General features: G+C 49.1%; 1 protein-coding gene across 2 annotated transcripts; it reads right to left on the bottom strand.

Moving 5' to 3' along the window:
• Positions 1-576: 576 nt before the first annotated feature.
• BOK (BCL2 family apoptosis regulator BOK) lies at positions 577-25,457 on the bottom strand. 2 transcript variants are annotated; one of them, XM_059855038.1, is made up of 5 exons: positions 25,203-25,457; positions 23,962-24,325; positions 17,809-17,937; positions 6,444-6,607; positions 577-1,643 (listed from the first exon to the last, which is right to left on the bottom strand). In XM_059855038.1, the coding sequence occupies exons 2-5, from the start codon at positions 24,182-24,184 to the stop codon at positions 1,518-1,520; spliced, it is 642 nt and encodes a 213-aa protein (XP_059711021.1). In that variant the 5' UTR covers positions 24,185-24,325; positions 25,203-25,457; the 3' UTR covers positions 577-1,517. The 2 variants fall into 2 exon arrangements, with proteins under 2 accessions (XP_059711021.1, XP_059711022.1); XM_059855039.1 differs by having other exon boundaries at positions 577-1,639.
• Between the last annotated feature and the right edge of the window lie 457 nt (positions 25,458-25,914).

Genomic DNA, 25,914 nt, shown 5'->3' with positions numbered 1-25,914 from the left:
ATGCCAAGGCATCAGCCAAGGTGCAAAGGGCTGGGGCAGAAAAAGCAGGAATGTGCAAGGATCCAACTCCTACACATCCTCTGCTGGGGCTTCTGCTGCTCAGGGCACAGCACTGCTAACTGTGAGTACAGACCTGGCCCACAGACAGTGCCCAAAATAAAGGTTTTGCTTTATTCTCATAACTCCTGGAGGAAGAGCAAAGCCCCTCTAAAAGTTTGGGAGGGAAATCAGGGGAAAAAACCCAGCAACCCTTCCCCTATAGTGCCATATGTTCTTAATCCAATTTTTTTTCTGTGCCTGGTGCCACACTTTTGGGAGCAGGGAGTCTCCAGAAGGCTTTGGCAGAGGAGAGACCTCTGACATCAGGAGGGCCCTGTGGAAACAGCATGTTTCTGACAGGGCAACAACGTGGGGTAAATTCCAGGCCTGACAAACAAGTCATAGCTTTAACATGCTAACATGCTCTACCAGGGGAAAAAGCTGAAGTATTTTTAGCATGGCCAGAGTGTTTGTCTCTGCACTGCTCTGGCCTTTTTTGGAATTGGTAACTCTGCTCTGGAAACAAATACAATAGCCTTTGCAGCAGTGAAATACCACTTATTTTCTTTTATTGTTTGCCACAAAGAAGACTACTGAGTTGTACTTGAAAGAGATTAAAGGAGAAACATACATCAGCGACTTTCAGCACAGCTCACTGCTTTCACAATGCCAGCCAGCTCACTTGCTGCTTCCCTATTTCTGCCCACACCCCCCAGCCTTTCCTCCTTACATGCTCAGGTCTGACAGAATCTCAGTGGAAAAAGCATTTTTCTCCATGATGAAGTTCCATCCTGAGCTGCTGCTTGGAGCCATTGCCCCTTGCTCTGCTGTTTGACTGGGGTGAGGGCACTAAGAGGGGTCAGCAAAACACACATTGCTCTGCCATCCTGCCCCTCACCCCCAAGACATGGCAGGGACAAGCATCTCTTGACAGATTACTTGGTTTTATCTCATTAAAAACCCACCATGCTGTGGGTGAAGTGAATCAGGGATAAAGGAGGAGATGGAGTTTAAGCACAACTAAAACAACAAGAATCAACACAAGGCAAGTCTGAAAGGGAAACCACATGGAGTGGAGGAAGGACTCTCCCCCTCTCCTCTTTTCTTATCCCATTTGAAAGAATATTCCCATCCTCCTCCCCTCTGCCTGGGGCTAGCAGAAGCATGCAACATGAGGAGCAGCCATCTGACAGTCCCAGCTACACCTGGGCCACGCATGCAGGATACCCAGGGAAACAAGAGTCTTGGGAGGATCCATGGTGAGAGAGGCTCCTGTGGCTGCAAACAGGAGACTGTGGTTGATCATCTGCTCCCACTGGATGGGAATGGAGAACAAGCCTTTTTTTTGTCCCAGCTCTTCTCTTCCTCCTCTTCAGAGATTGCCATTACCAGTCTGGAATTACTTCTCCAGTTACCTCTTGTTGCTTCTGGAGTGGGAGAGAAGATGGGGCAAGGGGGTTGTGCTTGGCAACTCAGACTCATCTCTCAGGCAGCAGGACGAAGAAGATGGCCTTGAGGAAGTGACCAAAACTGCAAAGAGCAGCCACGAGCCAGTGGGAGCGAAGGCTGGGGTCAGTGTTCACCACACACTTGGTGATGTCTGCCTGATGAGGAGGGAAGAGAGACTGTCAGAGAGATCCTGAGAGACCACCTGGCATCTGCACCCTGAGGAGCAGCTCAGTGTCACAGCAGAAAAGACTAGAGCTTGAATCAGTTATTAAATCAGCAGCTGGGTCTAGTACATATACAGCAGTTGATAAACACTTGTCATGTGCTATACAGGCCAACATTTATTTTGGCAAAACCCTGTGGAAGCATTATCTTTCCTATGGTCCTGGAACACTCCCAGCATAACTTTCATAGGTTGTTGTTCACCTGCTTCAACACCTCCTATGAGAGGTGGATTAAATCTGTGACTATCCCCAGGCAAAAAGATTGAGCTACTGCACCAAAATCTCCCGTGCTGACTCCTGAGAACTTGCATTAATTTTCCTCAGCCTTTCCAGCTGCTTTCTTTGGCATTTGCTGCCAGGTCAGCCCCTTCTGCAGGCTGTGCAGGGCATGGCACCAGCCCTGCTGCAGCACCAGGGGCTGCCTCTGACACTCCCACACACTGAAAGTTATTAAATCATGCCCTGCAAAATACACTTTCCTAATTCCCCACCAGTGAGGCAAAGCATCCCCCTCTTCAGCCACCCCTGGGGAAAGAAATGCTACAGGAAGATTACCCAGCACTTCCCATTTTGGGCAGCTAAATACAACTTTCTTGCCCTGTTCAAAAGGAAGTCTCAGCAGTATCAGCATTCCCATCCTTTTCTGTAAAGCCAGATGCTTCCCAGAGGTTGTCCTGTTCAATATCAGCTCAAGTTGCTGGTACATTTTCTCTTGCCTTTAATGCTTTCTTTGGAAGGCATTCAAGCAAGCCATGCCCCAATTTAAATCTAAAGCAATGCAAGCTTTGTTTGTGGAAATGCATATGCCAGCAGAGATGCCTCCCAGATGTGTGGGCCAGATTTAAAGATCACTTGGGCAGCCAGCTTCAAGTATTAACAAGAAGCTGGCCTGCAATGATTAAAAAAATTTTAAAAACCCAAACAAACAACCCCATCCAATTGATAGAAATGGGCTCTGAGCTGGCATGGGAAGGAGAAAATGGAAAATATCGAGAAGGTGAGGTGAACAGGACAGAGGTAGAGAGAAAAAGGCATTTTCTGGTGCAGGAATCAAAATTAAAAGCTTTGCCCATGACATAACTGAGTTCTGGTTAAGCTCCAGCCCAGCACAAGAAGATGTGGACTGAGGCTGTAACAGGGGGTGCACTGTTAGCTCATCAACCCCCTGTGGTTTGCAGACACAGCTTTTGGGAGCAATAATCACATCACAAGGATCACATCACGGCCCCAAAAGTTTTTTCTTTACAAGCTTAGCTCAGCAGTCTTCCAAATTTACCTTCTGACACAAGCACAGACGAGTGAGACTCTCAGCCCTGAGGTGTTCCTCCCCAAAACAGGACATGAGAGATGACAGTAATCTTCTCTGTTCCTTCTGCTTGTGCTCAAGACATGCATGAGCCTTGCCTGACCAACCTTGGTCATCAGAAGAAAGGAAAAAGGGGCTGAAGGGACAAATCCCAGAGTCTGGTTAGTGGGTAGAGCCACACCAACCAGCCCCATCATCATCTCCAGACCAAAGCTGTGCTGCCAGCAGCCTCCCACAGGTTCCAGCAGTTCCTTGCTCACCAGGTCTGGAAGTGCAGCTCACCCCATTGCTGATCTCCTGGGAGCATCAGCAGGAGCTGAGCTCGTGGATAACTGACAAGCAGAGACTGCAGAAGGGAGGAACACAGGGCATGCAGTGATGGGAAGGAACAGGATGGCAGGAGAGAGCTGAGTCAGCACCAAGGTGTGGAAATCCTGCTGGAAAACACAAACACAGCCAGCAGAGCCAAGGCAGCTGGCAGAGGATGCTGCAGTGTGGTACCAGGGGTTACAGGTATTGATCTGTATTGTGGAGGAAAGCAAGGTGGGTCTCCCTGAGCACCTCCAGCACACTCACCCCATTTGCATTTAAAATAGTCTGAACTGACTCAACCTGCCAGATCCCAGCAGCCTGCATGGGGTCAGGTTTTAAACACCCTTGTGCCCAACTGTCCCTTTAGCTGAGGGAAGTCATGCCATGCAGGAACCTGCCTGAACACACATTTTAGGGCACCTGATCCTTGAGAAACAAAACCTCTGATGGGCTCTAGTGCCTCACATGAGCCAGGACAACCAACCCAAGGCACTGGGCTGATTGCAGCCATGAGGGGTTAATTGCCAGATGAGGAAATGAACTCCTTAAAGCCCTGCTCTGTTCTCCCAAAGGCAGTGACCTCACTGCTCTAACCAAGAGGAGCTGCACTCAGGAGCACTTACAAATTTCTATGGGGCTTGCTCAGATAAGCAAAATTGCTCAGCTGTTTAACAATTGCCTCAGCTCTTGTTATCCAAATCAAGCCCACCTGATAAGGCAGTGGAATTGAAAACTTCAAAGCCACTTAGGGCTTTTTGCCTGGCCAGGCACTGATAAACTGTTGCAATGGCAGTTTGATATTCCGTGTTAATTGTTCAAACAAATTCAAGTCACCTACACTGCTTTGTAGCAAATGCAGCTAAAAAAATTTTTAAATCTTTCTAGAAAGAGAAAACAATTCTTATCTCTGTTCTCTGCTCCTGTTGTTTTTGCACATGTCAAATGTGTTAACAAGGTTGTTTACCTGAAGGGATTTGGTAATTAGATTCTAGTAATAGTTGTTTATATTAATTAACCAATTAGGTTAAAACTGTGTCCTGTCTTGAGACAGTCCCAAGTTTTTCTTTAGTATTCTATAATATCTTTTTAGTATCTCTTTAATATAATATAGTATTAATGTAATATAGTATAGTTTTAATAAAACAATTATTCAACCTTCTGAATCAATAGAATCAGATACCAATCATTCCCTGGCTCCTGAGACCCTACATACAATAAGTGCTGGTCTGGAGATGGGTTTTGCAGCTTGTTTGCAGCTATGCAACAATTTTTTCCAAAAATATCCTTTTGGAACTATCCAAACATTCTGGTTTGAATTCTAATGAAGCAATAAAAAAATTAAAACAAGATGCTAGCTTATCAGAGCATGCAGGTTTTACCAAAACAAAATAAAAATAGTTGGAAACTAGAAAGAGATGTGTTCCTACAGCATTTCTGTTTCAATGAAACTAAATCTTAGGGGGAAAAAAAGGTTTCAGAGAGTACATTTCAAGCAGCTCTACAGGTATGCAGTTAAAGAAAGCCTGAAATGACACTGAGGCAGGGACTGGCATTCCCAGGCAGGAACAGCGTCACTTAATTCCAGGATATCCTCTTCACCTGCCTCAGCACAATCAATTCTTGGAACACAAAATGAAACAGATCAGGGCATTCATATCAAAGGTTACTTTTAGCCCAACCAAAGAGCACCCTGAGAGAGCTGGCCTCGAGGTGACACAGTTTTAGAGAGGGCAGGGATGATTTAAGGCAGGACTGGGACTTAGTAAGTGCAAGGGATCCAAAATCAGAACAGTGCTGCTTTTCCAGTTCTTCTTCACACTCCTGAAGAAATCAGGGAACTGAAGCAGCTACTGACACAGCTGGGAAGTCTCAGCACAAAGGAGCAATACTCAGTTTGGAAAAAGACACCCCACTCTCTGCAGATCTGTATGGGTGAGGAGCCTGACGTTTTCCTGACAGCTTAGCAATAAATTTCACCTCTTGGAAAAGAGGGAAGTTGCTGCTGTGGAAAGAGTGCATGCCTTGGGAACAAGATGTCCTATGATGAGTGGTGTCCCAGGACAATATTTTGCCCCAAGCAGCATCTGCCCAGCAGCACACTAGAGGATCCAAGCACTGTCTGTGTCCCTGCCTGGTACGTGCAGACATCACCCAGCTGCCAGCCAGTCTCTCCAGTCAGCTGGGAAGGTCACTGGGAAGGTATCTAGCTCTGCCACAGCACCAAAATAAAGTTCTTACTAAAAATGATCCTCTACAGAAACCAATGCTCACATTAAATACAGAGAGATCAAGGAATCCAGTGCTGAGAGGTGAAATGAGAAAAAAGCTGGCAGGCCTCGTTGTTTGCCAGTTTCTAGAAAACAGCTGGCCAGGAGTATCACAGAGGCAAAGAATGGTTGGGGTTGAAAGAGACCTCAAAGATCATCCAGTTCCACCCCCTGCCACAGGCAGGGACACCTTCCTTCCTCTAAAATCAGCCTGCTCCAAGCCCCATGCAACTTGGCCTGAACACTTCTAGGGATGGGCAACCACAGCTTCTCTGGGCAATCTGTGCCTGTGCCTCACAGGAATGACCCTACAGGGTCCCACCATGGCTGGCTGTTAGCTCTGGAGAAGATCAGGAACACAACAGGTGCTGGTGGGTCAGGACTGAAATAATAATAATAATAATAATAAGAAGAAGAAGAAGAAGAAGAAGAAGAAGAAGAAGAAGGAGGAGGAGGAGGAGGAGGAGGAGGCAAAAGGAGGCGAAAGGAGGCGAAAGGAAGAGAAAGGAAGAGAAAGGAGGAGGAGAAAGAGAAAGGAGGAGGAGGAGAAAGAGAAGAAGGAGGAGGAGAAGAAGGAGGACATGTTGTTGTTGTCGTCTCAGCTATGCAGGAAGCTGAGACAAGAATAACTGATGGTTTTGAGGATGGGACCACGAGGCAGTAACAGAGTTATGTAAGTCCAGCACAGGTGTAAGGTGTGAGCAGGACAGAGGTGGCCACAGCGTTGTGAAAGAGAATCTCCCACAGCCTTTTCCTGCATAAAGCTGCAGAGCACGCACTCTCACTTTCACTAGCTGGATCTGAACATACAGAAACAACTCCAGTGAGACATGCAGCTCTTCTTACCCAGCCTCCTCTCCTCTTCAGCCAGGTCACCAAGGTCTTGCGGACGAACTCGCCCAGGCAGTCCACGATGGTGTGAACCATGGCTGGCTGCGCGTGCCGCACGCAGTCCACGGCCAGCCCCGCTGCCACGGCGTACAGGGACACCACCTTGCCCCACGTGATGCCTGGGAGAAGGGAAAAGGACACTCACGTTTGTAGGAACCGAAAGGAGGGATGTGGACTCCAGGCAGCTCTGCAAAATGCAGTTTATTGGATACGAAATGCAGTTTATTGTATACAAAATGCAGTTTATTGGATACGAAATGCAGTTTATTGTATACAAAATGCAGTTTATTGGATACGAAATGCAGTTTATTCCATCCAAGACGTTACAGCAGCCCAGGGTCGTGGGTGACAGAGCTGTGCCCACAGCTGTCAGCTCCAGCTGCAGGCAGGCCTGGAGACCATTTGGGTTTGGTTACAGTGCATTATAGACTTTTCTTTGCTGAGCATCTTCATACAGCAGAACCAATCTGTACCTTTACTTTTACCTATAGCCCATCATAACTCCTGTCATTACCATATTCATGTTGCTGCTCTCCAATCACTCACAGTCAGTACATTGCAGTTTAAGCTGGAAGTTGTTTTTCAGTTTTCTTACAGTGGAAAATTCTGAGACTTTTTTTCTACTTGTAACATCTGCTGACTTGTTTGCCTGTGCTCTCTTCCTGCTTGGTAAAAACATCTTCTTGTTTGGGGTGGGTTTATCCTTTGCTCTAAGCCATAAAAACCCCTTCTAACTAACAGACCCTTTGCCTCCTTGGTTATCCAGTAAGAACTGGCTCAGCAATTCTTTTCTTCTCTATCAAAACTTGCTTCCATCTCTATTCCTTCTTCAGATTCTACATTTAAAAATCTTTCTGCCCAGCACACATATCTGTGAGACTTTCTTGTCAGACTTTCATCCTTCCCAACACATATTTAAACACACACACACACTCAGTTCAGTCCTGAATAACCAAAGGAATTATTCTGCTCCATTTCATGTGCCCGTGCTGCCTCCATGCAGCCACCATTCCGTGTGCTCTCCACATGGTGGGAAAGAAATGGCAGGGGACCTGAATTAGGGAAAACTCTCCACATGGAGAAGCAGAATGAAATAATCTGAGCTTGGTATGGTTTGATTGCCTCTCAGCAATGGCTGCACTGCTTTGGAAAAAAAGCAGCCCAAAGACACCATCAGGACAGGGGAGATGTGCACCACTGTGTATTGCCACTGGCTCCCAGCCATGCACATGCTGCCTTGGAGGTGACAGAAGTCAAATAGTTTGAACAACCTGGGGGTTTTGTCTTCAATATAAAGCTTAAACACCCTTAGACAAAGCATTCCTGTTTTTTTCTGTGTGACACTCAAAGTATACAGGATAAGCATCTTCACTTCTAGAGTGGCACAAAAGCCACAAGGGGAGGCAAAGATACAGGGCCAAGAATAGAGGAGTCAGAGAATCCTGAGCTGGGGGGACCTCCAAGGATCACTGAGACCAGCTCCTGGCCCACAAAGGACACCCCAGCAATCCCACCCTGTGCCTGACAGTGTTGTCCAAATGCCTCTAGAGCCTTGGGGCTGTGACATTCCCTGGTGTGCCTGTGCAGTGCCTGACCACCCTCTGGGGAAGAATCTTTTCCCAATATCCAGTCTAACCCCCATGGCACAGCTTCATGCCATTCCTTGGGTCCTGTCACTGCTCACCAGAGAGCAGAGTGCCTACCCCTCCACTTGCACTCAGGAGGGCTGGTGTCCTCTTCCAGGGAAGCACCAGGCCTCAGTCTCCACCTGAAAAACCTGAAGGTAGCTGCAAGGACTTGGCCACTGCCTACTTAACATTGCCTGTGCTCCCCTATTGATGCAGGGCATCCCCAGCACAGGGAGTAATGTGCTCTGACTCCATTGATGAAGAAGGCTGAACAAATTGCTTTATTAAGCTATATTATATTAAATACTATATTAAAGAGATACTATATTAAAAAGATACTAAAGAAAAACCCGTGACTGTCCCCAACAGTCACGACACAGCCTTGGCCCACCTGGCCAATCAATCCAAACAACCATCAGAGCCCAATTAACAAATCACTTTGGGTAAACAACCTCCATAACACATTCCACGTGTGCACAAACAGGAGCAGCAAGCAGAGATAAGTATTGTTTTCTCTTCTCTCTCTGAGCTTTCTCACTGCCTTCCCCAGGAAAAATCCTGGGAGAAAGAATTCTGTCTCTCTCTGTTCAGAGAATGTGAGTACCATACTGCCCCACTGAAGACAGTGCAGGGGTGGAGAGTCAGTCAGCTATCTAATCTCCCAAAAGACAGCCTTCCTGCCAGGCTGACCTGCCTGCAGCAAGTGCTCCACAGAAGCTGTCCCAGCAGCTGGGACCTTCCTGTTGGTGTCAGGGATAAGAGTGGGAGCTCAGCTCGAGGTCCCAGCCAACCTTCTGGGGGCTCCCCTGCCCCTCACCAGCACCAGGGCATAAATCCTTCATGCTCAAACACTGCAGTCATAAATCCTTGATGCTCAAACACTGCAGTCAGCTGCCCCTCATCAGGCTTTCCTCAGCACCAGTGACCTGGAAACACAACCCTTTCGCTCCCATGCACACAATTTACTTTATTATCTGCAATAGCCACATTTATTGAGCATACTGGGAAGTATTTTACAGTGTTGGGTCTCTGTGGAATCTGTCCAAAGTCGCTCCCAACCATAGTCAGAAGCCTGGTGAAGTTCTAATGTTTAAAAAACACAGAGAATTGTTTTTGCAGGGTTGCAGCAAGGTGAGAGGATGGAAGATGTGTGCAGAGATTGGATCTATGGATCAGGAGGGGTTGAACACACCATTAGAAATCTGCATGTGCTCAGCAAGAAAAAAAACCAATTTAAATGGGGTAAAGAGTCTCCCCCTTTCCTTCACTGCACTCTCAGATCCCCAGGTAGCCTGAACCAGCTCTGGGATGAGCTCCAGCCTCCTCACAGCAGTTCTCATTGCAGCAGAATGCCCTATATTTCTTTAGAAAAGCTGCAGATTTCAGAGCATTTCCACAATCCTTGCACTTGGTGCTTCAAAAGGGACATTCACACTAACAATTTTAGGAATTGCTTGCTTTTCTTTTCCTTAAAAAAAAAAAAAAGAACTGAACTTTAGAGGAACTCTTCAAATGTCAGCCACGGGAATACCTTGTTACACTGAAGAAAATCCATTCAGCGTTACAAAAAAACCACATTTTTCATGACTAATGTCAGATAAAAATCCACAGATGAACCTTTTGTGAGGCTCTCAAATCCTCTGTGGTACTCTGTCCTTCCCCAGAAGTATCCCTGAGAGCAGAGGAAGTTTTTAATGTAGCTGAAGTGACTGTTCTCCTGTTGGCTTTATTTGCTGAGCAGACCCCGCGGTGTCCCTGACACCAGCGCTGTCACTCAGGAAGTTCACTCCCTGTTTGGCATTCACACTATTTATCTGCCTTTCCCACATTGTGTGTCACCATGACAGCCAGCAGAATGAGCCAGGAAGAGGCTATGAAACCCCAGAAGAGCAGACAGAGGGGTTCTCCCTGCAAGGAAGAGGCTGTCCAAGTGCAGGTCAATGCAGTTCCACCTAATGAAAGAGGCTTTCAGGGGTTACACTCCTTGCTGATGATACATTCAGGACCAGAGCCTCAGCTGGCTTCTATTCAGCTTTGGTCTAAGTCAGTTTTACAGTTCTCCATCCCTGCAGAAATGTGTTTCCCTGCATCTTGAGTTACATAACAAAAGTTACCCAAAATTCCAGGGAAGAGTTCACTGGCTTACTCCCAAGCTTTTGCTGACAGCACTCCTCAAATATCTGAAGCAAGTCCATTAGCTCTGAGATATTTACATGGCAGTAACAAAGACTGACAGGACTGAAGTCACTCTGGTGCAGAAAAACAGCTCCACTCTTGGTTAATGTTGTTTTGAACCCAAGTTTCACTTTCCAAGAGAAGAAAAGTGTATCCACAGCCTGTGACAGACAGAGACCCATGCCTCCCCCAGCACACAGGAAAGCAGCTTGCTCTAAGGCACATCAGTCCAGGGAGGATGGAGAGGAAACCCTTCAGCTCCAGCTTCCCTGCCAAGATTGTTCCTGCTGCAGGACTTGCACGAGGGGAGTGCTCCTGGCACGTGGGGAGGGAGAATCCCTCTCCCTTCCACAGCAGAGAGAGAACAGAACAGGTTCTTGGTGAATGATGGTGATGGATGTGGAGGCCTCAGGGGTCACATCCTCCTTCCAGAGCACCCCCAAAGGGGTCAAACCAATCCTTCAGTCTGCCTTTCCTGTTACCAGCAGAGTCAGTCCATGGGGGCAGGACAGGAGGGAATCCCTTCCTGATTTCCCCTTGTCTGAAGTCCCCTTGCCACTGCTGGAGGCAGGAGATGGAGACAGCAGGCTGGGCTTCTCACTCACAGCAGCAGGGCACAGCTTGTGCTCTTCTTCTCATATGGTAGGAAGCAAGGGAAGAGCAGGCTGCTCCAACACCTGGGCCATGCTTGTGGCTGAGCCCCCTGCCCAGGAGGGCTCCAGCACCCACCCAGCCCCAGGCAGGAGAGGGCAGCAGCCCCAGCAGCTCCCCTCTGCACTTTCCCAGGACACCAGCTCCATGAATTTTCTCTCTCAAGGACTCCCTTGGCAGGGGCAGAGGAGCACAGTTACTGAGAGGGCAGTGCCTCTGTCCCCTGGGATGTCCAGGCCAGGTGCAAAGTGACACTAGTGTGACACATCTCAGCATAAGCTGGAATTGCATCTCCCCAGTGCTCATGAGAAGTGAAAACACATTGGCTTGCTCCAAATTCCTCCGAAGGGCTGGCTGTCATCCACACTGGGTGAAACAGGCACTCATCACCAAGCAAGACAATCCATTCACAGCTTCCCACTGCGTGGATGAACATGCACAGGAGCTAACAACAACAGGGAATGGAAAGCTGGTCCAAAAAGGAAGCAAAGGGAGAGAGAAAGCTCTGCTCACAGAAATGGAACAAAAGGATATGGAAAAAGTGAAGGGCTGCTGAGGAAGCATTATTAAAAAATAAGAAATACAAGTTGCACTCTCTAGGCCAGCCACGGAGCTGAAGGTATGTAAACACTGCTGAGCCCAGGGTAAAATGAATTAGCAGGAGAGGAATGCTCTTGAAAGTGTTCCTGCTCATATGAGCTTGTCTGCCCCAGGGGAGAGATGAAGAAGCCATGAGACTGTGCAGTCACACAACCTGAGGTTATCCAAATAAACTTCCCTCTGCTCCACTCAGCATCAAAGTCCTGCTCACAAATCAGACCTTAAAGAAGCACCATCCACTGCTGCACTTCAGCAGCTGGGAGAATGCAGCCAGACACAACAAGCTTTGGTGGAGAGAAAAGCTGAGAGAGGTGTGCACCAGGCAGGATGCTCAAGTGATGAGGGAGCAGCAGGATGCATTTCTAACAGCATTTCAGAGAAACCCAGGATGGTCTGGTGTTGGAAGGGAACTCAAAACTCACTCCAGTCCCCTGTCATGGGCAGTGTTATACCCCAATCCCTTAATTCCAGGGTTAAAACCAAGGTTCTTTTGCTCTGGATAGATGCAAAGGAGAAAATTCCAACCAGATATACTCAAGAGGTAAAAAAAAACACATGAAAGTTTGCTGGCAAACTACAGAAAATTAAGGAGCACTGGCAAAAGTGTAAATGCAACATAACATCACCTACCATTGCACAGACAGCCCACTGAACACAGAGAACCTTTAAAGCCATCCAATGTCATGTTCCATGAGAGAAGAGAAGAAAGGGAGAAAAACAGAAAGACAGGAAAGATACAGAAAAACAGACATAGCTACCAACTCCAGTTCCAGGGATGTAAAACTCCAAAATGAAGGTAGGGTCTGTCACCATGATATTTCCTGAAAAATCCCTTTGCCAGGATTTCTTCTCCTGGGAAGCTGAGAAGCCCCAGGGAAAAAAGTAAATAATCATTATCTGATTGCTTCTCCTGTGTTTGCTGCTTTGGAATGTGGTCTGGAGATTGTTTACCAACAGGTGCATGTTTGATTGGTTTCATGTGAATTGTTTTTACTTAGTGAGCAATCACCATCAGCTGTGTCAGACTCTGAGGCATCACGAGTTTTTCATTCTCATTCTTGTTAAGCCTTCTGTCTGTGTCATTTCTCTTTCTCTAGTATAGTTTAACATTCTTTAATATGATATAATATCATACAATAATACATCAGCCTTCTGAGAACATGGAGTCACATTCTCATCTCTCACCTTGTCCTGGGGACCTCACAAACACCCCAGGGCCAAAGGACAATGTTCTTGCCTTATGGTCAGGCTTCTCAAAGCTTTGGCCCATCCTGGCCCTTCCTCCCAGGTGGGATTTGCAGTTTCTTGGAGACACTGGGTGCTGCCTTCAGTGTGCCCTGGCTGACAGACACTGCAGGGCCAGGGCACCACCCCACCCCAGCAGGGGCTGACCCACCCCTACCACTCACTCCAAGCATCCTAAGATGCCTCAGAACAGATTCCTTTTTCCAAGTCTCTGACAGGCAGGGACACTTCCACTGTCCCAGGTTGCTCCAAGCCACATCCAGCCTGGCCTTGAACACTTCCAGGGATGGGGCAGCCACAGCTGCTCTGGGCACCCTGTGCCAGGGCCTCACCTTCCTAGGGAAAAATTTCTTCCTTATATCTAATCTAAACCTACTACCTGTTATTTGGAGCCATTCCCCCTCGTCACCCTTGCAAATATTCTCTCTCCAACTTCCTTGTTGGCTCCTTCAGGGGCTTGGAGGCCACACTGAGGTCACCAGGAGCTTCTCTTCTCCAGGCTGAACAATCCCAGCTCTCCCAGCAGAGCTGCTCCATCCCTCTGCTCACCCTGGTGCCTCCTCTGGGCTCTCTCCAGCAGCTCCAGGTCCTTCCTGTGCTGGGCCCAGGGCTGGAGACAGGTCTGGGTGGGCACAGGGGCAGAATCTCCCCTGCCCTGCTGCCCAGCACTCAGGTGATGTTGGGTCCCAGGACACAGGGCTGGGGCATGTCCAGCTCTCACCCCCAAGTCCTTCTCCCAGGGCTGTACCTGATCTGCTCATCCCCAGCCTGGACTGGTCCCAGGGGCTGTCCCAGTGCAGGTGCAGCACTTGGCCTTGTAACACCTCATGAGATTCCCATGGGTCACTTCTCCAGCTTGTCCAGGTCCCTCTGGATGTCACCCCATCCTTCAAGTGTGTCAACAGCACCAGTCACCCTGGTGTCACCTGCATCCACTTGCTCCTGCAGGGAAAGTGCTTCCTGCTCAGAAAGCATTGACCCTGCACTCCTGCTGCACAGGGCTCACTTCAGCCCTGGCACTCCTGAAGAAAAGCCAAACCCAGTGAAAACCAGGCTGAAAGCTTTTCAGAAGCCCTCATGCCTAGCAGCTCTCACCAACAGGGCAGAACTGCTTCCTTTAGGAAAGGAAAACGCCTCTCCCTTTTCTACTTCTGTTTTTCCACCAAGCGACCTCTTCCTTCTGGCATTTGTTTTAAAAAGTAAGGAAAAATGTCAGCTTAGCCAGGCCCCAAACCAAAGCTTGGAGACGTCAGGGGAATGTCTCCTGCTACCTGCAGAGCAGCTTTGGAGCACACATGAGAACAAGTGGTAGCATCACAGAGGTGATGGGGCTGCAGATCCTTCACCCTCCAAAGCAGATCAGGGCTCTGCAGGGCTTGTCTCCACACAGGTGGGCTCACCTCACCCTGAATAACTAATGAGGGGCTTGGAAACAGGGGCACAAAACACAGAGTCTCTTCTCCCAGATGGCAAGCCATGGGACAAGAGGAAATGGCCCCAAATGGCACCAGGTGATGTTTAGATTGGCTATCAGTGAAAACTTCTTCACTGAGAGAAGAGGCATTGAACCAGGCTGCTCAGGGCAGGTCTGGGCTTAGTCAGGGCTTCCAGACAGGAAATGAGCACAGACAGAGCCACAGGGTGAAGACTCAAAACCAGACCAGAATGTGGAAGACAGACATGTAAAAGATTAAGGAGAAAACCTCTCCAGCAAAAAAAGGGTCAAATTCTTCTTGCTTCCTTGCTGCAAAGGCATTTTAAGTGACCAGTGGGGCTCCCCAAGCTGTCTAAGCACTGTAGTGTCAGACTGTGGCTGTTTTCTTAATAAACTTGGTAATTGGCATGAAAACTCACCCTGAACTTGAGTGTCTGGTTTCCTTTGCTCAATAAGAGCCTCTTTCCTCTGCAGTATGAAAAAAAAAATAAAAATTAAAAGGAATGAATGTCTGGCTGCTACAGCCAACTCCAATTTGCTGGATTTATTGTTAAATGCCGAGTTTTGAGACTGCAGTGGGATCCAGGAATGCTAAAAAACAGCAGGCTCCTACCCCTCTGCCACTCAGCAACCTTCTACCTAGGAGAAATTACAATAACAAGCTAATAAAAACAATTAGATGCACAAGTCCCAGCAGGGATGAGAAAGAATTAAGAACATACATGGAGAGCTCTGGGAAGGTTTGAATCAGCACACCAGCAGCCATTTCTGCAGCAGGGTGGCTCCAGAGGAGGGGCAGCCCTGGCACCAGAGTCCAAAGTCTCCAGCACTGTCAGCCCCAGAGGGCTGAGTCCAGATCCTATTCTTAATACCCTGAAAGGTTCAGAACTATGGGATATGATCTCTACTTGCATTTCAAACTACCCACACACTTGGCTCCTGATCTGAGAAGCTGAAGAACACAAAAAAGTATAAAAAATGCAGCTCTCCATGAATTTGTCAATCTCCACTGAGAGCAGAACTCCCAGGAGGCAGCAGGCTTTCTCCCCAGCATCATGGGCATGCAGCATCACAGCACACACAGTCTGCTCCGCCTGCAGCATTCCTGGCCTTCTGCCTGAGCTCCCTGTGTCACTCCAGCTCTGGAGGTGGCCCAGTCCCAATGCTGCAGCCACCTAAGATCACCTGAGCCTGCCAGCCTGGCTGGTTTTCTGTCAGCCTTGACACCAGCCAGGCTCAGCACGAAGTGACAGGACAGGGCACCTGCACTTGGCACACAGCCACACTGAGACATTCCTGCCACACTTTCCCAGCTCCTGCTTTCTGAGCTCCCAGGGCAGCCCAGGGCAGAGGCAAGCTGCAGCCCAGGCGTGCTCTGAGAGGCTGCTGAGGGCTCCAGACCCAGGCACACAGTCCAATGCCACCATTTCCAGTGACACAGCATCACTTTCCCTAAGCCAGGGAGTAAAATCTGCCCTGCTCAAGATGCCAGCAGCCCTGCTTGGGCAGCCCCTCTCTGAGATCTGTTCTGCCATCTGTTATGATTCTGGGGAGGATCTGTGCTCTCCACCACAGGGCTTCAGACCTTCTGCTGGTATATGGTCTCCTCAAGCCAGGTCTCCTAAGCTTTTGGAGATCTACCACACACCCAAGAGAGCTCAGCTACCTTAGAAGGCATAAAATCAGCAGGATGGCCTCTGTGGTAGCGTTGGAGACAAAAAAGTTCTACTAAAAGGCAAAATAACAAAACTCTTTACAGAGAAAAGCAGAGCCAGGTGCAAGAGGTTCTTGCTCCTGGTAAAACACCTCACAGAAGTGGTTAGTTTCTTTGTTCCCTTCTTTTACTAGTAAATTTACTAGAAATTTCTAGTAAATTCTAGGACTTTTTGGCTCCTGTCCAATTGGCTATCCTGAAGTTTAAAGTGAAGCCTCTCAAGTCCTATGAGGTGTCTTTTTCACTAATTGAAGAAAGAAACTTCTGGGCTTTTTTTCCTTTTTAAGGAGACAAGGGATAGTTTTGTCACTCCATCAACAGGGGACACATTCCTACGTTCTGCATGTCAGGGCTTCTCCAGAGTGTCAGTGGTTCCAGATAAAGAAGCACAGGTGATTGTGAGGATTAAAAGGTTTTCAGTGAGGTAGCCTATTTGAAAGTACATCTGAAGCCTGGATTTCTATCCTGTAGCAAGTACTGCCAAAGTGACAGGAGTCCCTGTGACACCTCCATGCCATTGTCACTGGTTTCAGTGGTTTCATACTGCTATGCTGCTAGAAAGTTGTTTTCTTTGGGGGTTTTTTTCCCCTTTTTTTTTTGGTTTTGTTTCCAGTCTTTAACATCTACCATCCCTTCCACAGACAACACAACAAGACATTGCAGAAAACCTATAACCATGTCAGAACCTGCCTGACATAAATCCCTCTGAAAGGCTTCTCTCTTCCCTCCATTCCCACAGGCTGCTTTTCCAGTTGTGAGCAGGGATTGTTTCCAGGAAAAGCTGAATGCAGCACAGGGCTTATTTTTGCTTTTGACCATCATCTCTGGAACCAGTCTAACAGCAGCAGCAGCAGCACACTCACATCTAAGCAGAGAGAAAGCTCAAAGCATCTGCTCATCTGGAACAGCCTTAAGGAGCAGGACTTGCCCAAGATGAGAAGGGAGAAGCAGCAGGTCTCATTGCAACCCTGGGTGTTGCTGTGGGAAAGGAAGCCAGGAGGAGAGGAGCTCTCTTGTGATGAGTTGATTCTGGCTCCCAGCATCAGCAGCCTGAGCTGGAACAAGGGAGACTCCCATGCAATGAATCTTCTGCAGCTGCCAAAGGTGAGCAAAGGAGCTTGGAATGAGTGACCTCCCCCTGCAATGAGGCAACAACCACCTCCTAACGAGGAAGGGCAGGAGGTGCCTTCTAGAATGAGACAGAACCCACAGGGAGGATATTACACCCCAAGACATTTCCCTGCCAGAAGACAGCAGAGAGGAGCTCTCATTAAATCATTAAAGCAGGGCACATGGCCAAACTGCCCATGGCCTTTGCAGAAAGCAGGCCCCACCTTGCAGGCTGTGCCTTCTCCGAGAGAGGTGTTGGATAATACCCTCTTCTTGGCTCAGAGATGGGGCAGCTGAGGGGTGCTTTAAAAACTTTTATTCTGTTTTCAGTCTCATGAGAAGGATGAGACAATACAGATGGTATAATTCACGCTATCACAATCAGAAGCCAATTATTTCCTATTTACAGTACATTATAAGTGTGTTTTGGCTTATCAGCTTTTTACCACATCACGCTGTAGATGCCTTAAAACCAATCATCTAAAACAACCCTCATGGGTCCCACTGGAATGAATCTTTCATAATTCTATTTAGTCTTATTTGTAAGGCTATTTTTTGAATTATTTTTAGCTCTATTTCTCTCTCAACAATATCCTCCCCATTCCACGGCATTTCCAAACCAACACTTAGCAGGCAATTCCTCGTCTCAAAGTTCAGACACAAACACACACCATGTAAGAACTCTCCACAAACCCATTTCCCACTCCATCCTGCTCCTTGCAGCCAGCCCTGCTGCTCTGTGTGTGTGTGTGGGCACCATACCTGCAGTGAAGATCTGCGTGGCCACAGCCAGGAAGGCGTCGGACACCACGGACTCGGAGTGCAGCGAGATGTTCAGCTGCCGCGCCACGTTCCGGTACACGTTGGGACGGATGTACTCCAGCTCATCCCCTGCCAAAAAACAGCCAGGGTCAGCTGCACACACAGCACCCAGCCCTGCTCCCACCATGGAGGAGTCCAGGGATCCCATCAGGTGGATGTGGTCCAGCTCATCCTCTGCCAAAAAACAGCCAGGGTCAGCTGCACACACAGCACCCAGCCCTGCTCCCACCATCAAGGAGTCCAGGGATGCCATCTGGTGGGTGTGCTCCAGCTCATCCCCTGCCAAAAAACAGCACCAACCCCTGCTCCCACCATGGAGAAGCCATCACGGGCTCACTCCAGGGATGCCATCAGGTGAATATACTCCAGCTCATCTCCTGCCAAAAAACAGCACCAAGCCCTGCTCCCACCATGGAGGAGTCCAGGGATCCCATCAGGTGGGTGTGCTCCAGCTCATCCTCTGCCAAAAAACAGCCAGGGTCAGCTGCACACACAGCACCCAGCCCTGCTCCCACCATGGAGGAGTCCAGGGATGCCATCAGGTGGGTGTGCTCCCCCTCATCCCCTGCCAAAAAACAGCACCCAGCCCTGCTCCCACCATGGAGGAGTCCAGGGATGCCATCAGGTGGGTGTGCTCCAGCTCATCTCCTGCCAAAAAACAGCCAGGGTCAGCTGCACACACAGCACCCAGCCCTGCTCCCACCCTGGAGGAGTCCAGGGATGCCATCAGGTGAATGTGGTCCAGCTCATCCCCTGCCAAAAAACAGCACCAAGCCCTGCTCCCACCATGGAGAAGCCATCACGGGCTCACTCCAGGGATGCCATCAGGTGAATATACTCCAGCTCATCTCCTGCCAAAAAACAGCACCAAGCCCTGCTCCCACCATGGAGGAGTCCAGGGATGCCATCAGGTGGGTGTGCTCCAGCTCATCCTCTGCCAAAAAACAGCCAGGGTCAGCTGCACACACAGCACCCAGCCCTGCTCCCACCATGGAGGAGTCCAGGGATGCCATCAGGTGGGTGTGCTCCCCCTCATCCCCTGCCAAAAAACAGCACTAAGCTCTGCTCCCACCATGGAGGAGCCAGCACGGGCTCACCCCAGGGATGCCATCAGGTGGGTGTGCTCCAGCTCATCCTCTGCCAAAAAACAGCCAGGGTCAGCTGCACACACAGCACCCAGCCCTGCTCCCACCATGGAGGAGTCCAGGGATGCCATCAGGTGAATGTGGTCCAGCTCATCCCCTGCCAAAAAACAGCCAGGGGTCAGCTGGACACACAGCAGCACCAAGCCCTGCTCCCACCATGGAGGAGTCACAGCTGGGCTCACCCCAGGGATGCCATCAGGTGAATACACTCCAGCTCATCCCCTGCCAAAAAACAGCCAGGGTCAGCTGGACACACAGCACCCAGCCCTGCTCCCACCATCAAGGAGTCCAGGGATGCCATCAGGTGGATGTGGTCCAGCTCATCCCCTGCCAAAAAACAGCACCCAGCCCTGCTCCCACCATGGAGGAGTCCAGGGATGCCATCAGGTGGGTGTGGTCCAGCTCATCCCCTGCCAAAAAACAGCACCAAGCCCTGCTCCCACCATGGAGGAGTCCAGGGATGCCATCAGGTGGGTGTGCTCCAGCTCATCCTCTGCCAAAAAACAGCCAGGGTCAGCTGCACACACAGCACCCAGCCCTGCTCCCACCATCGAGGAGTCCAGGGATCCCATCAGGTGGGTATGCTCCAGCTCATCCCCTGCCAAAAAACAGCACCAAGCCCTGCTCCCACCATGGAGGAGCCACCATGGGCTCACTCCAGGGATGCCATCAGGTGGATGTGCTCCAGCTCATCCTCTGCCAAAAAACAGCCAGGGTCAGCTGGACACACACAGCACCAAGCCCTGCTCCCACCATGGAGGAGTCACAGCTGGGCTCACCCCAGGGATGCCATCAGGTGAATACACTCCAGCTCATCCCCAGCCAAAAAACAGCCAGGGTCAGCTGGACACACAGCACCCAGCCCTGCTCCCACCCTGGAGCAGGGGCAGGCAGTGTCCCTGTACCTGTGGTGTGCTGCTACTCCCTGATATAAAAGCTGTTCCCAGGCTGGCTGCCTGCCTTTCCTCCAGCACAGGAGACAGGCCCCAGATAAGCAAAGCCATGACATTTAATTTCAGAAATGAGAAGGAGGCATGAATGTGGTGTTGTGAGGTCCCCAGGATGAGGTGAGAGATGAGAATTTGACTCCATGTTCTCAGAAGGCTGATTTATATTATATTATATTACAATACTAAAGAAAGAGAAAGGAGACATCAGAAGGCTAGACAAGAATGATAATGAAAGCTCATGACTGACTCCTCAGAGTCCAACACAGCTAATGGTGATTGGTCATTAATTAAAAACAATTCACATGTTTGGATGAACAATCTCCAGACCACATTCCAGAGCAGCAAAGCGTGGAGAAGCTGAGGCTTCTCCTCTTCCCAGGAGAAGAAATCCTAGCAAAAGGATTTTCCAGAAAATATCATGGTGACAAGTGTACATCCATGGAAGCCTTTGAGAGCTACGCCCTTCCTCAGCACCTCATCAGGCTTCTACAAAAATGCCTCAAGTGCAAGAGAGTGACTCAAGAATGCTGAAGGCTGATGAAAGCCAGGGATCCACCCAGAGCTGCACAACATTAATTAAACAAAGAGCCTGCCAGCTATTTATGCTCACACAGGGATTTGAGAGTCAGCCTGGAGTTCTTTCTCCCCTCCAAATGGTTAAAGAGATGTTCATCTGCATGGCTGACTGCCCAGCAGCAAGGCACCTGACTTTCACCTCCAGAGGGCTTCTTGCCCAGCTAGGCAATGGCAGGAGGTGTGATGCCAGCTTGAAGACCAAAACAAAAAACCACCAAGGACAAGCAGAGAACCTCCTCCTAAAGGGCTGAGCTATGGACCTTGGGAAACAACAGCAAAGCTTTTCCTTTTCCAGCAAAACAAGTGGTTTTTTTGAGTAGTAGAATTAATAAAGCCCAGTTCCCAAAGGATTTCTCTCTCTGTAGAGGTTCATGGATATTTAATGAAGGTTGCACAGCTGCTGTAGGAGTGTGACACAACAGAAACACCACATGGGACCAAGCCCCTTTGTGCTCTTTTGGCTTAGATTTAGGACACACTGTGCTCTTCTCCTGCACAAGGGTGCTCTGGGAAGAGGAAGAGGGATCCCAACACCTTTATATCCCACTGCAAGACCCAGGTGACTTGGCCCAGCCAGAGGGCAACTGATCCTCCTCAAAATTTCATTTATATGAGAGATAAAAAGGAAGAGCTCACTGCAATCAGGACCTTTTTACAGAGCCATTAGCTACTGATCCTTAATTCATTTATCTGGCACTCAGCAAACCCCAGCTCTACAGAATTCCACAGCTGAGCTCTCCCAGCCCTTTCTGAGTAAGGGATTGTCCCTGTTTGACAGAAAGAGGAAACCTGCCAACACATGGTCAGCCCTGATAAGAGCAAACCTTACTTGGACCACTCCACAGCTGTTTTCTCCTCCCAGGCAGCACACAGGCTTCCTGGAAAACGTCAGGAAATGGGGATAGCCCTGGTTAGCTGAGAGGGAGGCCCAGGAGCCTGGGATCAGCACTTGGTAGCCTGCCACTGCTCCAACTTTTAACAAGCAGTTCCTGGAGGCCCCACAGGAGATCAGGGTTTGGTTGGAGGCACACATGCCCTGCAAGGCACATGGCAGGCAGGAGCATCCAGGGAAGGAAAGCATTCCCATGCTTGGAGAGCCTCCCTGCCCAGCAGCCCCAGGACCTCTACATCGGTGCTGGTCTCCAGTGTCATTGCTCTGATGCCCAACTTTGCAGATTTGGAGCATTTTGGGGGCTTCTCTTCCTTTCTCCAGTGGCTATGGAGGAATTAGCAGGGCAGCAGTGGCAGTTTCCACATGCAGAAGCTCATTGCAGTGGTCAAAGGGCACCTCCCTAGGCCTTGGCCAGAGGAAATACAAGTCCAGATAAACCAGGCTTAGGACAGAAACTTGGTCTGGGCTGCCTCATTTGCCTGCACCATTAGGTTTTACCATTAATTGCACTAATTAGCTGCCAAGCTAATGAGCTGATGGAGTCTCCCTCCCTATGACCTCCAACAGCATTGCCTGTGCCCAGGAATTCTGCTGGCCCACCAGAGCCTCTGTGTGCAAGTGGGCTAGGAAATCCCCCACCTTCCCATCTCCAGAGGCTTCTCAGCACTGTCATGAAGGGAAAAAAACTGGTCCTGCCTGTTGCCCTGCTCAGGAAGAGGCTGAGGATTAGCATTCCTGGCAGGTGGCTGGATACCAGCTGGCCTAGTGCTGGTTACAGCAGCAAAGGGGGAAAGAAAGGGATGGGCCACGTGACAAGTGGAGTTTCCAAAGAAACAGGATGGAAACTGTTCCTCATCCTAATGAGGTGCACTGCTCACCTTCCTGGTGGTGTGGGTACCACACGGTGCTCTCCAAACAGATTTGCTCAGAGAAGGCACCAAGTTCCTGGGACTATCAGCCAAATCTTTCCATCTGGACAATCCAGGAGACGCCTTCAGATCCAGAGAGCCACCTGCCTGCCCTTTACCACGTTCCTGGCCACCCACAGAATTTTTGGGTTGAAAGCACATAAATCTCAACCCCCAAAGCAGGCAGAGAAGAAAGGGACTACAAATAGACAGTGAGATTGACAGAAGGACAAAAAAATTCCCCCAAAGACCAAACAACCACTGGAAACAAAAGCAGAAGTAAAATCAGCATAGAAAAGGTGAAAAAGAATGAATTAAAAAAAAATAAAAGTCCATTAAAACAAACCCAGCTATGCCTTAAAAAGAAACTTGGGATAATATCAGAATGGTAGAAAGGGGAGAGGGTGGGAACACCAGCCCTGGTCCTGACTTTGTTAGGCCCAGCTAATGCTTACTTCACCAGACCTGCCTGAACTCTGATGTAATTAAATCAGATGCAAATGCTGGTGGTGGTTTCCAGCCAGATGTGAGCTAATATACCAGCCTGCAGGCAGAGAGAGATGTTGGAAGCAGCTTCCAAGAATAAAGGTGTTGGGTTCCCAAATGACAAACAGCTAGACTTGAGCACACAGGATGCTCCACAACCCAACACAAAAGGCCAGGCAGCTGTTAACATTTAAAGGGTGTTCCTGGTACAAGCTCTAAAGCACATCCTCATGCCACCAGGCATGACCTTCAAACTGCTCTCCCTGAAGCCCCCATGGCTGCTGTGCTGTGGAGGTGGCACCAAGTGGCAGTGTGTGCCACACAACATCAGCCAATTCCTTCTTGCTCCAGCAAGAAAACCCAGGTCTTGCTGAATAACTAAGGTAGACAAAGGAAAATTAGGCACGCTGTCATGAAAAAGCAGCTTTTATAAAACCTCCAACAACACATTTTCAGAGCATCTACCCCCCACATTAAAGCTGGGTGAGCTACTGCTGAAGCCCAAGTCCAGCAGTAGCAGTGCCCTAGGAGATGCCAGATGCATTGTGGCAATCAAGTCACTCACTCTGGAGAAAACACTGCAGTCCAGTTAAAACACCCAGCTGAGAAAGGCTGTGAGAACTGGTACACATCTGGAGACCTGTGCTCACAGAATCAGATTGCTGCTGGGCTTTCTTAGACTGCTCTGTGATTTTGAGCTGTTGGAGGTCCTCAGAAAAAGGCAACCTTGCAGAAACCCTGTGCTGAGCAGTGCTCCAAGAGACTGAGGAAACTCAGGCAAGGGAGCTCTTTAGGGAAGATCACCAAAACCAAAAGGAGAGAAGAGAAACCTCTTTATTGCAGTGGTCAAAGGGCACCTCCCAAGGCCAAGTCCAGATAAACCAGGCCTAGGACAGACACAGCAGCTTGGTCTGGGCTGCCTCATTTGCCTGCACCATTAGGTTTTACCATGCCTGACTCATTAATTGCACTAATTAGCTGCTAAGCCTCACTGAGCTGATGGAGTCTCCCTCCCTATGACCTCCAACAGCATTGCCTGTGCCCAGGACTTCTGCTGGCCCGAAAAGCCTCTTCCAGAAGCCTTAGTCTGGTGCAAATCCCTCCATCCAAGCTGAGTTTCCCCTGCCAGGACTCACCAAGTCGTAGCAGTATGGTGGAGACCTCGGCCAGCTTCCCCCCAGGCACTGGGGCGTTGTACTCGGGTTTGCTCCAGCTGACACCAGCCTGGACCAGCCTTGAGTTTATGTAGTCTCTGCAGAGAGCCTTGGCTTGGGACACAAGCTCTTTGTCAGTGGGAGACCTGTCAAAAACCTCCATCACCTCAGCAGCAAAGACTGAGGAACGCCGCAGCACCTCCATGCTGGGCTGCTGAACCCCCAGCTCTGCACGCACCGACTGCGAGGCTGAGCCACAGCCTGCCAGGAGAATCTGCAGGAGATGTCCTCAAGGTCTGTCAGAGCTCCCAGCAGCTCTTCTCCACAGGCCACTTCTTCGTTTTAGCTGGTAAATAAAAGCATCTGTAAGTCCTCTAGCATTGCAAAGATGTAAATCAGAGGTTTAACAGCACAGATATGCTGAAGTCAGTAGCATCACATTTGCAAAATGTTTCTCTGGGTCCATCTTACAGAGAGGGGGCAAAGTCTTGCATCTCTCAGCCACTGACTATCCCTGGCAGCATGGTCCACTGCAGTTTGGAACTCTCGAGGTGTTTCCTCTTTTCCCATTCAGATTTGGCAGTTCTAGAATTACCCATCAGAGAATCAGAGAGACTAGACAGTCAGAGCATGGAAACACTTCACAGAATGTGCAGGCAATCTCAGCTTGTTTCAATTAAACTTTAAAAAAAAAAAAAAAAAAAAAAGAACCCCAAATACCAGTTACAGTAACCTCAACCAGATGTCAACAGGCATTCCAGCTCAGTGGGTCATGGATCTTTCTGAAGAAATGGCATTATTGCAAGAACAAGGCTATGGGAGCATTGGAAATGCCTTGTTGGAGACACTCTTCTGAGATATATTCTCAGTTTAGGTTTTAGTTGTGCCATGATTTTTCCCCAGAACAACGTGCATACTACTACTTGAAAACATCTAGCAATAGCAGAGAAAGCAAAACAGAAAAGTAGATTTTTGAAAAGGTTTAAGCTGTGAATGCCTTAAGGGAAACGTCAAAATTTCTTCAGAGGCACCTGAATTCATCTGCTGATCTGAGTTTTTAACCCGGTGCTGCTTCTGAAGTCAGAGTCAGACCAGCCTTTATTCAGAGGTTAATAAATGCATTTTTCAGTCTGCATTTCAGTTTCAGACACCTACTCACAATGACAATTTTCAAACAAAACACAGCCAGTAATCTCAATTTGCCCGAGGAAAAATATATTTACCTCTCATGTTGCACTTTTTCCCCCCTCAGTGATTTCTTTTTGGGCTTGGTTTCATGTTTCTTTAGAAGATCTGCATCACTGGACACCTGGTTTAGGATTCACAGGTGACTGTCACCCTTCTCTGCTGTGCTTTCCACCGGGCTCTGTCAGCCGCACATCCTGGCTGAGCTCCACCGGGATCCTTGGGGCTGCTCTCCTGCTTTTAAGGGACCCAGGCGCAGGGGAAAGCTTCTGGCTTTAGCCTTGTAAGGAAGATGAAATAAGCGGGAGGTGGGGTTGCTATACCCGGAGGGAGACGCTCTCTCCTCCCCTTTGGTCTCTCTTAAGGAGGCTCTCTGCTGTTCTGCGCTGCTCCAGGTTCAGGGTGAGGCTGCGAGCATCATTGCTGGAGCCACGAAACAGAAAGGGATGAATGCCCCGCTGAAACAGGGATAATTCCTGCTGAAACAGGGATCAATGCCCTGCTGAAACAGGGATAATTCCTGCTGAAACAGGGATCAATGCCCTGCTGAAACAGGGATAATTCCTGCTGAAACAGGGATCAATGCCCTGCTGAAACAGGGATAATTCCTGCTGAAACAGGGATCAATGCCCTGCTGAAACAGGGATAATTCCTGCTGGATTCCCAGAGCAGCCCCTGCAGAGTTGATGCTGGCCAGTCCTTTTCACCCAGTAGCCAAGTGGGGGAATTCTACACTGTCATATTCAGCCG

The sequence above is a fragment of the Haemorhous mexicanus genome, chromosome 10 (assembly GCF_027477595.1).
Source record: "Haemorhous mexicanus isolate bHaeMex1 chromosome 10, bHaeMex1.pri, whole genome shotgun sequence".
In the NCBI taxonomy this organism is placed as follows: domain Eukaryota; kingdom Metazoa; phylum Chordata; class Aves; order Passeriformes; family Fringillidae; genus Haemorhous; species Haemorhous mexicanus.
The sequence above is the reverse complement of the archived record's forward strand: the minus strand, read 5'-3'. Positions and strand labels throughout refer to the sequence as shown.